At 35.3% G+C, this 16,432-nt stretch overlaps 1 protein-coding gene across 2 annotated transcripts; it reads left to right on the forward strand.

Moving 5' to 3' along the window:
* The first annotated feature begins 385 nt into the window (after positions 1-385).
* Positions 386-14,386, forward strand: LOC120125481 (ABC transporter G family member 35-like). 2 transcript variants are annotated; one of them, XM_039143917.1, is made up of 20 exons: positions 386-842; positions 978-1,187; positions 1,263-1,347; positions 1,444-1,603; positions 1,700-1,776; positions 1,881-1,934; positions 2,068-2,460; positions 2,577-3,175; positions 3,306-3,466; positions 3,570-3,679; positions 3,775-3,928; positions 4,031-4,171; positions 4,275-4,447; positions 4,564-4,896; positions 4,991-5,365; positions 5,440-5,573; positions 5,664-6,063; positions 6,150-6,404; positions 6,503-6,795; positions 14,366-14,386. In XM_039143917.1, exons 1-19 carry the CDS (start codon positions 466-468, stop codon positions 6,773-6,775), a joined length of 4,464 nt encoding a protein of 1,487 aa, XP_038999848.1. In that variant the 5' UTR covers positions 386-465; the 3' UTR covers positions 6,776-6,795; positions 14,366-14,386. The 2 variants fall into 2 exon arrangements, with proteins under 2 accessions (XP_038999848.1, XP_038999847.1); XM_039143916.1 differs by lacking the exon at positions 14,366-14,386 and having other exon boundaries at positions 6,503-7,009.
* The last annotated feature ends 2,046 nt before the right edge of the window (positions 14,387-16,432 follow it).

The raw sequence follows: 16,432 nt of genomic DNA on the forward strand, positions 1-16,432 counted from the left end.
ATCAATTTAAAGTTTAGGGTAAACGCAATACAAAACTAAAGTTTAGTGGTATATGTAGCAATTACCCAAAAATAAAACGAAAGTTCGGATTCGGTGCACGGCTGTTGACAGAACTGATATATTTACTGCAATTAATTATGGTAATGCAATTAATTAATCTGTAAAGTCTTAAATAAATAGCAACACAACCGGTCCAATATGAATTCCAAGGCACCAACCGCAATTGACTTTCAATGAATCAGACATATTAAGATGCCTATCATATTTGAACAACCTATTTATTTATTTATTTATTTTCTTTGTCTCTTACTTGCATGTGTATATATTCTTTCGCTCATTCTTCAACCTTGAACTTGCACTTCCTCCATTTCTCTAGCAAAAATTTCGGAGGACGAAAGCAAAGATTAATTTTTTTCTGTATTTAAACATTCTTTATTCTTTTTTTTCTTCTGAAGATCGAGAAACATGGAGGGTTTAGAGAGAGCTCGGAATCCGAGCAAGAGAACAGGGCATAGTAGCATCGGAAGGAGCCTCAGCAGGAGTAGCTGGAACATGGAAGATGTGTTTTCAGCCGGTTCGAGACGGAGTAGTCGCGTCGACGACGACGAGGAAGCTCTAAAATGGGCTGCTATCGAGAAATTACCCACGTACGATCGCCTCCGAACCAGCATCATGCAGTCCTTCGTGGACAATGAAATCATTGGGAACAAGATGGAGCATAGAGCAGTTGATGTTAGAAGCCTTGACATAAATGACAGACAAAAATTCATTGACATGCTCTTCAAGGTTGCCGAGGAAGATAATGAAAAGTTCTTGAAGAAGTTCAGAAACAGGATCGATAAGTATGTTTTACATCTTCCCATCACCATTTACGCATATTTTTCTTCGTAATTATAGCATGTTACGTAATGACATGTATGATTTTAATGATGTTGTAAATGTTTTATCTTAATAACTCTGTTTTCTTGGGATCACAGGGTTGGGATTCAACTTCCGACGGTAGAAGTTAGGTTCCAGAACCTGACGATAGAAGCCGACTGTTTCATCGGCAGTCGAGCTCTTCCGACACTTCCAAATGCTGCCTTGAACCTTGTAGAATCGGCTCTCGGCTTGTTCGGAATCAGATTTGCCAAGCGAACAAATCTCACCATCCTCAAAGATGCTTCTGGGATTATTAGACCATCAAGGTACATATAGTAATCTAAGGCATACACCATTTAACTTTACGTTATTTTTATTAATCTATACATCTTCTTTTGTAGGATGACACTCTTGCTAGGCCCACCTTCTTCTGGGAAAACAACTCTTTTGCTTGCCATGGCTGACAAGTTGGACAAAAGTTTAAGGGTTAGTTACAATCAAAGATTGAATATTACTTATATTCGTTTCCTGTTCATATTATGATTATAAACGTCGTATTCGTTCCGTTGATGTGCAAAACAGGTTAGAGGAGAAGTAACATACAATGGATATAAACTACAAGAATTTGTTGCTAGAAAGACATCTGCATATATCAGTCAAAATGATGTTCATGTTGGAGAAATGACAGTGAAAGAAACATTTGATTTCTCGGCAAGATGTCAGGGTGTCGGAACTCGATACGGTGAGAACAATATGTTTACCACAATTTGTTCATAAGTAAGTAGCAGGATTTATGTTTTGTTCTGATGATTTACCGAAAATTGTTGTTCTTTTGTAGATCTGTTAAGTGAGCTAGCTAGAAGGGAAAAGGATGCAGGGATTTTACCAGAAGCTGATGTAGACCTTTTCATGAAGGTATTAAACAAATGTCGTAAATCTGAAAATCCTACATTCAAATTTGTAAATTTGTTAAAACTTCATAATTTTTCACCTCTGGTTTTGAACATTGAATTTTCCAGGCAACTTCAGTGCACGGAGTTGAAAGCAGCCTTATTACTGATTACACACTCAAAGTAAGTAAATTTATTACGCGATATATAAAATTATACACCGTCGCATCGAATATTAACCGATGTAAAATTCTGAAAACAAAAGATTGATTACATTTTCTAATGTCACACTGTTCCCTGTTGTTGAATTGGTCAGATATTGGGGCTTGACATATGCAAGGATATCATTGTTGGAGATGATATGCACCGTGGAATTTCTGGAGGTCAAAAGAAAAGAGTAACTACCGGGGAGATGATTGTTGGCCCGACCAAGACACTTTTCATGGATGAAATATCGACCGGTCTCGATAGTTCAACAACATACCAGATAGTGAAGTGCTTGCAGCAGATTGTGCACCTAACAGAGGGCACGATTTTAATGTCCTTGCTGCAGCCTGCTCCGGAGACTTTCGATCTCTTTGATGATATCATCCTCTTATCTGAGGGACAGATCGTGTATCAGGGTCCACGAGAGCACGTCGTTGAGTTTTTTGAGAGCTGTGGTTTCAAATGTCCTGAGAGGAAAGGAACTGCTGACTTTTTGCAAGAGGTAAAACCTTAAACCGTAACCGTTGCGGATAGTTTTGAGTTTTTTTTACTCTTTAGTGATATCAAATTGTGACAAATTGTGAAACATAAGGTGACAAGTTAGTGAAACTGTGACAGGTTACCTCAAAGAAGGACCAAGAGCAATACTGGGCAGATAAGAGGAAGCCATACAGATACATTACAGTAACTGAATTTGCAAGCAGGTTCAAGCGCTTCCACGTTGGAATGCAGCTAGAGAGTGAGCTCGCCGTTCCTTTCGACAAGTCAAGAGCTCACAGAGCTGCATTGGCCTTCCAAAAATACTCAGTCTCCAAAATGGAGCTTCTTAAGACCTGTTGGGACAAAGAATGGCTACTGATCAAGAGGAATTCTTTTATTTATGTCTTCAAGACAGTCCAAATTGTCATTGTGGCGATCATCGTGTCCACATTATTTTTGAGGACTGAAATGGACACTAGGAATATTGGAGATGCACAACTCTATGTTGGTGCACTTCTATTTGGAATGATCATCAACATGTTCAATGGTTTTGCTGAGCTCTCGCTCATGATCAGTAGGCTTCCAGTGTTCTACAAGCAAAGAGACCTTTTATTCCATCCTGTCTGGACTTTCACTCTGCCCACTTTTCTGCTTCGGGTTCCGATATCTATTTTGGAAACTGTCGCTTGGATGGTTGTAACATATTACACTATTGGATATGCACCAGCGGCCAGCAGGTAAATTGAATTGATGCCATTCATTTACATGTCGCTATACTGATCAGAGTCTTTTTTTAAATTTTTTAAAAAAAAATTCTTGAGCAACAAGTTAAAACAGCAGCTGATGAAATTAGTATCAACTTGCCAGGTTTTTCAAGAACTTCCTGCTGGTGTTTTTAGTACAACAAATGGCAGCCGGTCTCTTTCGGCTTATTGCTAGCATATGCAGATCAATGATGATAGCTAACACTGGCGGGACTCTTACTCTTCTACTCGTATTCATGCTCGGAGGTTTCATCGTTCCTAAAAGTAAGAATATAACCATAAAAAGCAAACCTTTGACATTAGAAAATTTCTTCAATTTGTTATGATACTAAATAGTTAACTAATATGTGGTACCTTATTTTGACAGATCAAATTCCAAGCTGGTGGGAGTGGGCCTACTGGATTTCACCTCTGACTTATGGTTTCAACGGTTTTACCGTGAACGAAATATTTGATTCGAGGTGGATGAACAAACCGGTATGTTATTCATCCGTGTGACACAAGTAAATGATTAACATTTTCATTTAAAATAGAAAGCAAGTAAACAAGCTGAAACTTTGTCCACCATGCAGGCTTCAGACGGTTCGCCGAACTTGGGGGAACAAGTGCTCCGAAGCTTTGATGTTCCGAACAATGAAAACTGGTATTGGATTGGTGCAGGCGCTCTTCTGGGCTTCACGGTGCTTTTCAACGTTCTGTTCACCTTCGCTCTTATGTACCTAAACCGTAAGTTTAAACATTTTGTTGGGCTAATGTGATCTCCTTCTTGCATGTGTTTATCATCTTGTAGGTAGCTAATCTTCTATGTTTTGTTTCTTGGCAATATAGCCCTTGGAAAGCCACAGGCTATAATTTCGGAGGAAACAGCACAAGAGCTGGAGGCTGAACACGAGGCTTCAAATGAAGAACCGAGGTTAATGAGGCCAGAATCAAGCAAAAATTCGATCTCCGCAGGCTCTAGCAATAAACGTAAGAAACATATCAAAATGGACTGTTTCAATTCTGTTTGCTCTTGTGTCTTAGTTATCAATATTAACCATAATGTTTGTTCATATCGAATGAAAACTTGCAGAAGAAATGGCGATCCGGAGAATGAGCAATCAAGCCAATTCCCATGGAATCAACAGGAACGATTCTTCGATTGATGTCGCCACTGGTGTTGCCCCGAAGAGAGGAATGGTTCTTCCCTTCACTCCTCTAGCAATGTCCTTCGACAATGTCGATTACTATGTTGATATGCCACCTGTAAGATCTCTTTTACACTACCTACAACTTTGTTTCTTCATGAATAAGCTTATTTTCCAAAATAAGCACTATAATTGTCACCAAAGACATGGTTTAAAAATCAAGCATTTAAACAGGAAATGAAGGCACAAGGAGTCGGAGAAGACAGGTTACAACTACTTCGAGGAGTAACAGGTGCATTCCGGCCCGGAGTGTTGACAGCATTGATGGGAGTCAGTGGAGCAGGCAAGACAACGTTGATGGATGTTTTAGCAGGAAGAAAAACCGGTGGATACATCGAGGGTGATATCAGAATATCCGGATTCCCTAAGAACCAAGAAACATTTGCAAGAATTTCTGGATACTGTGAACAAACTGATATTCACTCACCACAAGTTACCATCAGAGAATCCTTGATTTACTCAGCTTTCCTCCGACTTCCGAAAGAAATCAGCAACGAGGAAAAGATGGTAAGTGCTTTGATTTACACAACTGTAAGTGAAATCAAGCATGGCATTAACTATTTAATTCGTGCTCAAAACGTCATTTGTTGTTATCTTTCAGATTTTTGTGGATGAAGTGATGGAACTAGTAGAATTAAAGAGTCTCAAGGACGCCATAGTAGGGTTGCCTGGAGTCACAGGGTTGTCAACAGAGCAAAGAAAGAGATTGACAATTGCGGTAGAGCTTGTTGCTAATCCCTCCATCATTTTCATGGATGAACCGACATCTGGTCTTGACGCAAGGGCAGCAGCCATTGTCATGAGGACTGTCAGAAACACCGTGGACACCGGAAGAACGGTTGTCTGCACTATTCATCAGCCTAGTATTGATATCTTCGAAGCCTTTGACGAGTTGTTACTGATGAAGAGAGGAGGTCAGGTGATTTACGCAGGACCTTTAGGCCGGAATTCTCAGAAGATCATCGAATATTTCGAGGTATGAAACTATAACAAGATTTCCCATATTCTCAGAAGAAAACATTATATAATTCGCTTCATATTCAATTGCAGTCTATTTCTGGAGTTCCCAGAATTAAGGATAAGTACAATCCAGCTACATGGATGCTAGAAGTAAGCTCTATAGCTGCTGAAGCTAGGCTTGGAATTGATTTTGCGGATCACTATAAATCATCTTCCCTGTACCAGTAAGTCGAGATATTAATGATACCGATGCGATCTTAGTTGTTTACATTTTAATTTCTTGGTTTTGAGCTAATACATGTATCTATGAGCAGGAGAAACAAGACCTTGGTAAATGAGTTAAGCACACCACCACTAGGAGCTAAAGACCTCTATTTTGCCACTCAGTACTCACAAAATTCATGGGGTCAGTTCAAATCATGCTTTTGGAAACAATGGCTGACTTATTGGAGAAGTCCAGATTATAACCTAGTCAGATACTGCTTCACGTTGATCGCTGCGCTCTTGGTCGGTTCTATTTTCTGGCAAGTCGGCACTCAAAAGTCCAGCTCAACTGATCTTTCAATGATAATCGGGGCAATGTATGCTGCAGTCATATTTGTTGGAATTAATAACTGCTCAACAGTACAGCCGGTAATAGCCATCGAAAGAACGGTGTTTTATCGTGAAAGAGCTGCTGGGATGTACTCTGCATTACCTTATGCCCTCTCACAGGTGAGGATTCACTTGCATTTACTTTGATGCTACCTTATTATCTGAAAAGCCGATCGATTACTAAAATTTAATTACATGACATGCAGGTGTTTTGTGAAATACCTTACATATTTTTCCAAACAACATACTATACACTTATAGTGTATGCTATGGTGGGCTTTCAATGGACAGCAGCAAAGTTCTTCTGGTTTTTCTTTATCAACTTCTTCACCTACCTTTACTTCACATACTACGGAATGATGGTCGTTTCGATCACACCGAACCATCAAGTAGCAGCTATATTTGCCTCGGCTTTCTATTCAGTCTTCAATCTTTTCTCCGGTTTCTTCATTGCAAGACCGGTAAGTTTACTTCTTTCGCAAGTAACTATGTTTTTTAACCATTTCTTAATCATCCGCAACAGAAGCTGATACAAACTCATTACTTCATGAAATCTCAGAGTATTCCCGGTTGGTGGATTTGGTATTACTGGATTTGCCCCGTTGCATGGACCATCTACGGACTCATTGTGTCACAATACGGTGATATGGATGACCCCATTTTCGTACCCGGCGAACAAGGTAACCATACAATTAAATCGTACATCGAAGATCGATATGGGTTTGAGTCAGACTTCATGGGGCCGATTGCTGGAGTTCTGGTCGCCTTTGCCGCGTTCTTTGCTTTTATGTTTGCCTACTGCATAAGGACGCTCAATTTCCAGAACAGATAAACAGGATTCATGCAGGAAATTCTTCTTCAAGCCGCTATGTTTCATTTACAATCATAAACTGTGACCCTGTACATTCAAATACAATTTATTAATCATTTCGACGAATTTCAGATACTGTTTTGAACTTTATATTGCTTTTGCATAAGCATCGTATAGTCTAGATGATGACGAGGAGTTTAGTTTGCAAAAAGTTTAAAGAGCTTCACCTGGGAATGTAAAGTTTTGTTGATTGATGCATATTGATTATTTATCATCTTAAAGGAATAAACTATTTTTAAATTTATCTTTTATTTTTTGTGATGTTATTTGTAGATTAAAATCTATAACATTATTAATTGTTGCTGTTAATATACTGGTCCAAAATTTATAGTTAATGTTCATATGTTGACTCAAGTTATGATTAATCGAGCATCGAGTTTAATTAAGATTAGTGGATCGAGATTGAGTTTGATTTCATTAAGGATTGAACCTAAAATAAGTTTTAAAAAAAAGGAGATTTTTATGATAATGATCAGGGTTAGGGACTAAGGATAGTTGATCCTTAATAATCTAATTGGTAGAGAAGAAAACCTTAATTTATGGTAACACAATCAAATTTTTGTACTATGAATTGATAAAATCAGAGGAAAAGGAAAAACTCTCGAAGAGTTCTTTTTTAAGAAAAAAATATTTATTAAAGATGAAGGTTACATTGTGAGTGAGAGGTGCTCATCCATAAACTACTAAAACCCTAGAATTTGAATAGATTACATAGAAATATATTTAATATGAAAAGATAAATAAATTTTAATTTATCTAAAATTCATCTTAAAGAATCTTGTGTTGAATTTAATTGTAAATATTTAATAAAAAAAATGAAAATTCATAACAATTTTTTAAAATATATTGGAATCATATTCAATTTTGAGTTTTTGATTAAAACGATCATAATTTGAGTTTTTTTATTTTTAATTGAGACACTTCAAGTAATGGCAGAGCCGCATGTTGTTGAGGGTAACTACGTGCTCACTTTGAAATATGATTTTTCTTCGTTCGATTACTTATTTTAGATAGTTTTACTGTGTGACTGCTTAATTTAAAGTTAAAATACGTTGACTTTAGGGCGCAACAAAAAATGTGACAAAAATCTTAATATTTTAGGTCAATGACAACCTAAAATGTTAAATTTTTACTAACATTTTCGGTTAATGTTGCAAAGAAGATAATATTTTTTGTTGCCAACCGAAAATGTTAGTAAAATTTTAACATTTTAGGTTGCGTTCAACCTAAAATATTATAATTTTTATCACATTTTTTGTTGTACCCTAAATTTACCATTTTTAGCCTTAAATTAGATTGTCACTCCTTAGACTTCCTCAACTTATTTTAATGACAGTGTCCACCATAAAATTTAATTTGTGTTCACCTCATTCAAAAATTTATATTATTAACATATATGTGTCTCCGCTTAAAAGTATTTATGGATTCATCACTAATTTCAAAGTACAATAAAAATGTATCTAACAAACGATCAATTAAGAAGAAATATCTTAATGTATAAATATTTGAATACTATGAACGTATCATTTAGTTATAGGGTTGCTAGATTTAAAAAATGTCATCAATAATACGAATAAAGAGATTTCGGTAGTTAAAGAATTATTATTATTTTTTAAAATTTTAAATTTTAACATAATAAATATTAGAGTTATAAGTATTTAACATCAAATAATTAAAAATTATTTTAAAGAAATACTACATTATACTTATTTTGGATTAATAAAAAAATCATCATTAAAATACTATTGGTTAGTTAAAGTAAATATGGCTCAAGAGAAAACACGTGGTGGATGGTGGTGAAATGAGAAAGTTAAATCTTTTTTAGATCAAGAGCTGAAAAGTGAAACAATCCTTAGGCAACTGTTGCAGCTTGACTATGTTGGTTTGTTGACGTCATCATTCTTATTATTATAGTTTTTTTATGAACCAACAAATAATATTTAATTTTAGAAATATAAATTGTAGTAGCGATAAGCAATGTCGAATTCACATAAATTGAGTAAACTTATTTTAATGAAAATTAAAGCAAAGAAAATTAGTTTTGAAATTGAGAAAAATCAAAAGAAAAAACAATTATAATCAACCTAAAATTTAGATAAATTAATATTAAGTAAATATCAAACTAAATGTATAATTTCAAAATTAGTTTAGAGAATTGATCTTAAATACAATGATAAAATATTTTACTTTTCATTAAATTGATTATGGTTATTAACAAACTCTAACAATCTTAAGGAGATTTATATATAACTTTTCACTACCCAAAAGAAAGGGTCTCAGTATTATTATAGTGTTTTTAAATTATAATTAATATTTTTATTATTATATTTTTTTTTCTTTTCATACTCTATATATTTTATAAATGAAATAATTAAAAATCATATGTATAGAATTAAACTTGTATTTAAGGAGATTTATATATAGAGAAAATAACCTCAGTGATCGAAAATTTCTTATAATATACTATTTTGATCAACTTATTTTTGGATTTGCCAAAATGACCAACAAAATCGCAATGCGATCTCTAAATCGCAACGTGATCTCTAGCATCGCAAATCAGTTTCCAGATTCGCAACGCGATTTTGACTATCGCATTACGATTTTCCAAATTCGCGTTGCGATTTTAGAAAATCGCAATGAGAATATGTAAATCGTAACGCGATTCTGACTATCGCAACGCGATAATACAAAATCGCAATGCGATTTTCAAAGCGTCATTAGTATCGCAACACGTATTTTATTTTCAAATTCCAAACACGAATATTAATATATCCCATAATTGTAACTCTTAACCTAAAACCCTAAATCACAACTCAGTCTCATCTCCATCTCTCACTCTCTACGGCGACATCCGTCCCCATCTCCGACGAAATCTGTCCCCATCTCCGGCGAAATCCGTCTATCTCCATCTCTCAGAGCCACCACCACAATCTTTCACGATCAGAAATAGAAAATTAACCAAATCAACCACCGAGGGTTAGTTTTCTTAATTATTTTTATTTTGAAATTTTTGCATTATTATTAGGTTTTTCATATTGAAATTGATGATAAATTTACTGGTAATTTCAATAATAGATTAACCATTTCACTTAGATTGCTTATTAAATTCATTCGATTGCTGCCAATACTGCTAAACTGTTTAGTCTTTAACCCTGTAAAGTTAGTATTTGTCTTTGTTTTGTCTTTTGGTTGAAGTAATGCAATTCATTTAAGTTTCAATTTTAGACAATGACTATTTGAAATCGAGGATCGCAATGACAAAAACGCAACGCGATTTTAGTTTCTCGTTGCGATAGTCAAATTCGCGTTGCGATAGTCATTTTCGTGTTCGCGATTTTCATTTTCGTGTTGCGATTTTAAGTTTCAGAAACTATTCTTCTTCTGCAAATTGAAACTTGAATGAATTGCATTACTTCAACCAAAAAACAAAGACAAATACGAAATTCACAGTGTTGCAAATTTAAGTTTGAAGAATAAACAACTACTACTCTTTATGTTTATTATTGTTTTTGGTATATCTTCACAGTGTAGTTTTTGACATATCTAACTTGGTATGTTTATTGTTTTTGTAGAACTTTTTTTCGGCTCAATTGACCTTAAGGAATAAAATAAGCCTAGTCACTACAATTGCGTCGAAGTTTTCACCTGTACAAAGAAAATTGTTTGAGGATACTTGCTTCGGGCCATGGCTGAAAGTACAACATCCGGGTGAAGATGCTATGTTGACCCATTTGTAGCTTCAGACCATGACTAGCGATCTACCCGATAGTATAAAACGTGGTAATGAAGAGATATGGTTTCATTTTCCACCGTCGTATACGTGTTTTGGGCGTGAGAAGTTTTGCTTAATCACTGGTCTATGCTTCGGACACGATGATGTAGGTCGATACACTAGTCATATTACCCGCCCATCATGGTTATCCCGGGTTTTTCCTGAGCTGTCAATGGAGAAGCCGAATTTACACGTCGACGACTTGACAAGATTATTTAATAAGAAAGATGGTTTTACTCGGATGAATGACGTCGATGTTGTCCGGGTATGCCTTTTAGTACTTTTGCATGCCGGCTTTTTAGGCAGAGAGACCAGACAATCTATTCCTAAGGACCTAATATTATTGGTAGAGGACCTAATTGCATGGAACATGTTTCTGTGGGGTTCGTATCTATGGAAAGCTACCTGAAATAAGTTGTCGTCTGCCTTTGATGACTGCAAAAGTTTGCGTGGCGATGGTTCCAAATACACTTTGTCAGGCTTTATTTGGGCCTTTAAGGTAAGAATTTCTATATAATGTTTCCAAAATTATAATTAATTATTTAACAATTACTAATGTTTGTGTATTATATTGTTTGTAGATTTGGATATTTGAGGCTTTTCCCGACATGCAGACATATGCATTAAAAACTTCAAATGATATTCCTAGGGCTATTTCCTGGAAGAGGAAACGACGGCTGTTGATTTGGGAAGAGTTACTACGGTATACGACAATAAATGATGTAAGTTAACACAAATACTACCATATATAAACAAGTTATTACTAGTATACGTTTAACTTTGTTTGAGCTTTTATATTGTTAGGAGGCCAACACTCCATTACAGAGGCTGACACCCACGGAGGCTGAGCTTGCCACTTATTGGTGGCAAGCTAGTAAGCATTATTTTGATGGCACGGATGATGAGCAGCCTCTACTTCGAGAGCCATCACCTCACCCAGAGCCATCACCTGATCGACCACACTATACACCTCTACAACGAGAGCCATCACCTATTCTGTCACATCATCGAGCCTCTTCTTCACCATCACCTCATGATAGGCAACCGGTAAAGATGTCACGACATTTATCTCCCTGTTCTCCACCTCCACGGGATGAGTTAGGGGAGTTACGTGATGAGGTCAATGCCTTGCGTGAGGAGGTCGGTACTTTACGCGATGACAATGGTGTATGGCGTGATGAGGTATCTACTTTACGTGGTGAGGTAGCGACTCTACGTGAGATGATAGCATCGTTGCAGAATGAGGTTCATACTCTACGTAAAGAGGTAAGTTTAAGATTTTTCATATTTAACTTGATTTACTCGTAATTTCACTTAGATTAACCATTTCACTTAGATTGCTTAGTAAATTCATTCGGTTGCTGCCAACACTGCTAAACAGTTCTAAAATAACCCTGTGAAGTTAGTATTTGTCTTTGTTTTGTCTTTTGGTTGAAGTAATGTAATCCATTCAAGTTTCAATTTGCAGAAGAATAATAGTCGCAACACGAAACTTAAAATCGCAACGCGAATTTAGTTTCGCGTTACGATTTTAGTTTCGCGTTGTGATTTTTATTTCGCATTGCGATTATCTTGTTGAGATAGTCAAATTCGCGTTGCGATAGTCATTTCCGCGTTGCGATAGTCATTTTCGCGTTGCGATTTTAAGTTTTTTGTTGCGATTTTAAGTTTCAGAAAATACCGGAAACAATTCTGGATAATATCCTTTGGGCTAAGACCGCAGATGATTTTTATCTACATGAGCGGAGCCAGGGGTGTTACACTGACATATACAAACTCAACGATGATATGCATTTGTTGATTGATCGGTCTTGGTGGGGTGTGTTATTAGGGGTTGAAGATAAAGACTATTTTGATGGGGGGTAAGTCTTATATTTTTCTTATATTTCATTTTGATTTTTTTTAAATTTATGTAATTCACTAATATATGTCGTTTTTTGTAAAACAACATATTGATGCATGGGTGTCACGTCTTCTAATGATAAGGAAAATGAGGAAAAAAAAATACACGATATACAATTATGCCGACGTCTTTTCACGTAGTTCACTTGAAGAATCAACGACATGAATCATATGTGTTGGCTAATGAAAAAACTAAACTTTATCCTGCATGGTGGGAGGTCGATAAGGTTAGTATTTATTTTTTAAATATTTTAAAGGTGTTCATAAATAAGTGCGCAATTGAATTATTACTTATGATTGCAGGTGTTTATCATTGTTTTGGAACGTACTCATTGGCTTCTCGTCGAGCTTCAGCTCCCATCCCTGAAGACAATAGTATATGACAGCATGATAAATTACATATCATTGTCTGATTTGAGAGATATTATTAATGGATGGAGCTCTCATTTGGCTAAATTCTTGTATGCGATTAATTATTGGACTTATTCTGGAAACAATAAGCCAAAGAAGTTCAATGTTACAGTTATCAGAGACGAGACCACGCCACAACAAACGCAGGAAGCCAGAGGGGATTGTGGTCCTCTCGTATGCATGTGCTTGGAGCGTTTGATGATAAGAAGTACACAGTTTCTACCTCCCACCGATAGAGATAGATGTGCAGTAGGCTTGTGGTTTCAACATTTTATGGCTAGAGCGATATATGCGAGACACTGCCTACCTGTATTCGCGTTATGAAAGTGTCCATAAACAATTGGTAAGTCAAATGCAAGTGTTTTTAAGTACCTAGAATTCAATAATTTGTTGTTTGTTGGTTTTAGATGTGTAGAAAGTGTTGTTTGAGCAAATGTTTGGTTTCTACAGGTTAATCCTGAAGTGAGCTGCGTGAAATTGTTGTATGGGTGCATAAACAACTGTCTGGGGTACACTTTTTTGATTGTTTAATTGATTCTTAAAAGTCTGATTTGTTTAATTGATGAGGAAAATAAGAATTATTATTATTTTTTGCTTGTTTAATTGATTTGTAAAAGTTGATTTGTTTAATTGATGAGTAAATAATTCTTATTTGAGCTTGTTTAATTGATTGAAATGTAAAAGTTGATTTGTTGATTTCAATCTGCATCATATTGAAGGTAAAAGACCTGTTGAGGGTACACTTTCGCAACACTAAACTCAAAATGGCAATGCGAAAGTCAAAATCGCAATGCGAAAGCCAAAATCGCAACGCGAAAGTCAATTCGCGTTGCGATAGTCTAATACGCTTTATGATTTTCTCGTTACGATAGTCAAATTCCCGTTGCGATAATCAAATTCACGTTGCGATAGTCAAATCGTTGCGAAAGGCATAACATTTGGCTCTCCAAGCTTGAGAATATGAGATACTAATCTTGAACCGAGCATTCATGTCAGTCATAACTTCATGTCCCCGATATACCATGCCATTCAAAAACATTAACTCAACCAGAAACCCACCCAACACCTTTTTGTTTGCCTGTCTATGGTAAGGAAAAACTTGGGTTCTTGAACATGTATGTTTATCAATAAAAGTCCTAACTTGAAACATTTCACAATCTTTTATCCTCTTTGCAATCATACGCCACGTACAGTTTTTGTCAATCATACACCTTGTTTCGAAACGATCTTTGCTTGATTTGTTAACTTTTAGTTGATAGCCATCTTTTACACATTTCGTATACAAAGCTATCTTCAAGTCTTCCTTTGTATCAAAACAATCATCTTTCTTGATACGAATAATTTTTTTTGTAACAATCAACTGTTATCTTTACCAACTCTTCTTCTGGTATCTGAAGTAATTCTGGCATATTCCAGTTATACTACCATGGCATTTTCTTCGGGGACTTTTCTTCGGGGATTTATTCTTCTTCTTTTTCTTCTTCAGGGTTATATGAATTACAGAATGGATGTTCAACATGTTCATTCACAGTCGTAACTTCCTCCTCATTATCATCAACAACATCTTCCTCGGCAGCGGCTGTTTCATCATCAAAATTCGGGTATTGACCAATATCAAAATCATTACACGCAGGGTCTGTTTCTTTTTCTGAAACATCATCAAAATCCGAGTATTGACCAAGATCAAAGTCCAGGTATTGACCAAGATCAAATTTTGAATACTGACTAGTACTCACAATTTTTTCTGTTGGCTCATCATCGTCTAAATGATCAATACAAAAACTGGAATTTGGTGCTGAAAGTTGATTGGGATTTGAATTAGGGAAAGGTTGTGGGTTTTGAGATTGTGTTTGGTATTGGAAATGTGGTGAAACAAAATTTGCTTGGTGATGAAATTGTGGTGGAACCATTAAATTTTGAGCACCATAAACTGGGGTTGAAAAACTTAGTTGATTACTACCCGCTACTGACCCAACTTCACTACTTCTAGGTTCAACAACATACAATGTAACATCATCTTGCGAAACACTAATGTAAGCAATGAATCGTTCAACATCTTCATTGTCGGTTAACAAATAAACTTTACCTTTTCTCTGATAAGATAGCCTAAATCCACTTAGGGGCTCTAAATTCAATTTATTTGCAACACGTAACATTAGAGTTTCATAAGTTAACTTTTTTAATGACAGTTTTAGTTGAAGATTCATGGGTAAAGGCATATATTATAAAACACCATGAACATTCTCCCATGACCCTCCAAAACACAAATTTATCCAAACATGATCAACATTAGATGATTTCATTATTGTAAATTAATTTACTAAACAAACGAGCTGCGAAACTAAAACCTGTTGTCGGATGGGGAAGGATGTCGTTGGATATAGAAACGAATTTTGCCGGAGAGAGTGATAGATGGAGATGGAATGAGTTGCGATTTAGAGATTTAGGTTATGAGTTGTTGCTGCTGCGTAGTTATATACCCAAAACATTTGTGTTGCGAAACTAAAACCTGTTGTGAATTTGAAATTCAGTGTTGCGACAGTCAGAATCGTGTTGCGATTGTCAGAATCGCATTGCGATTATGTATTATCGCATTACGATAGTCAGAATCGTGTTGCGATTATGTATTATCGCGTTGCGATAGTCAGAATCCCGTTGCGATTTACATATTCGCATTGCGATTTTCTAAAATCGCGTTGCGAATCTGGAAACTGATTTGCGATACTGGAGATCCCGTTGCGATTTAGAGATCGCATTGCAATTTTGTTGGTTATTTTGGCAAATCGAAAAAAAGTTGGTCAAAATCGTATATTATAAGGAATTTCGGTCAGTGAGGTTATTTTCTCTTATATATATCTTTTCATTATTTTATATATAATTATCATTGAACGGATTTTGAAAAATATATTTTTACATAATTTTTAATTTTTAATAACTCATGATAATAATCATTTTGTTGTTAATGTCCATTATTACTAATTAATTTGTTAGGTTATCCTAAGCCCTAAATTGTCAAAAAAGGATTATGATAGGTAATGGCAGATCCATTAAGGCATGAGAATAGGTAAATAATTCAAAAATTTTAGATAATTATTTATTTTATTGATTATATTTATATTTTTTATTTTATATAAAAATTTATATTATTAATATAAATATATATTAATTTTAAAAAATATTTTTAAATCTACTACTTAACTTAAATTTTATTTTCGAAATGTTGGAAGCAAAATTGCCCGCCTATCTATGAACAACTCCAAAGTCATAATCAACCCTATTCGTGATCCAAAGGTTTACACGTTTATATTTACCAAAATAGTAAAAAGGATTTACACGTCCATATTCGTTTAACTTTTCAAAAGGATAAATTACATTATATGTCATTACATTATGAATAAATTTTTAAATAGATTGTCGTATTTTAAAAAACTACAATCAGATTACTCTATGAAAATTTTAAGTTATTCTTGAAACTTCAGTTTTGTTTTCCGGTTCATTTCATCTTTATCCCAATTCAATATCACATTTTTCAG

This window comes from Hibiscus syriacus, unplaced genomic scaffold (assembly GCF_006381635.1).
Source record: "Hibiscus syriacus cultivar Baekdansim isolate YM2019G1 unplaced genomic scaffold, ASM638163v2 tig00110430_pilon, whole genome shotgun sequence".
NCBI classification, from domain to species: domain Eukaryota; kingdom Viridiplantae; phylum Streptophyta; class Magnoliopsida; order Malvales; family Malvaceae; genus Hibiscus; species Hibiscus syriacus.

Bases quoted from the DNA above. Each gene is read 5' to 3' on its own strand.
- LOC120125481 (XM_039143917.1), top strand. From the start codon at position 466: ATGGAGGGTTTAGAGAGAGCTCGGAATCCGAGCAAGAGAACAGGGCAT. The intron at 2,461-2,576 runs GTAAAACCTTAA...AAACTGTGACAG, and splicing joins CTGCTGACTTTTTGCAAGAG to GTTACCTCAAAGAAGGACCA. The intron at 3,176-3,305 runs GTAAATTGAATT...TCAACTTGCCAG, and splicing joins TATGCACCAGCGGCCAGCAG to GTTTTTCAAGAACTTCCTGC.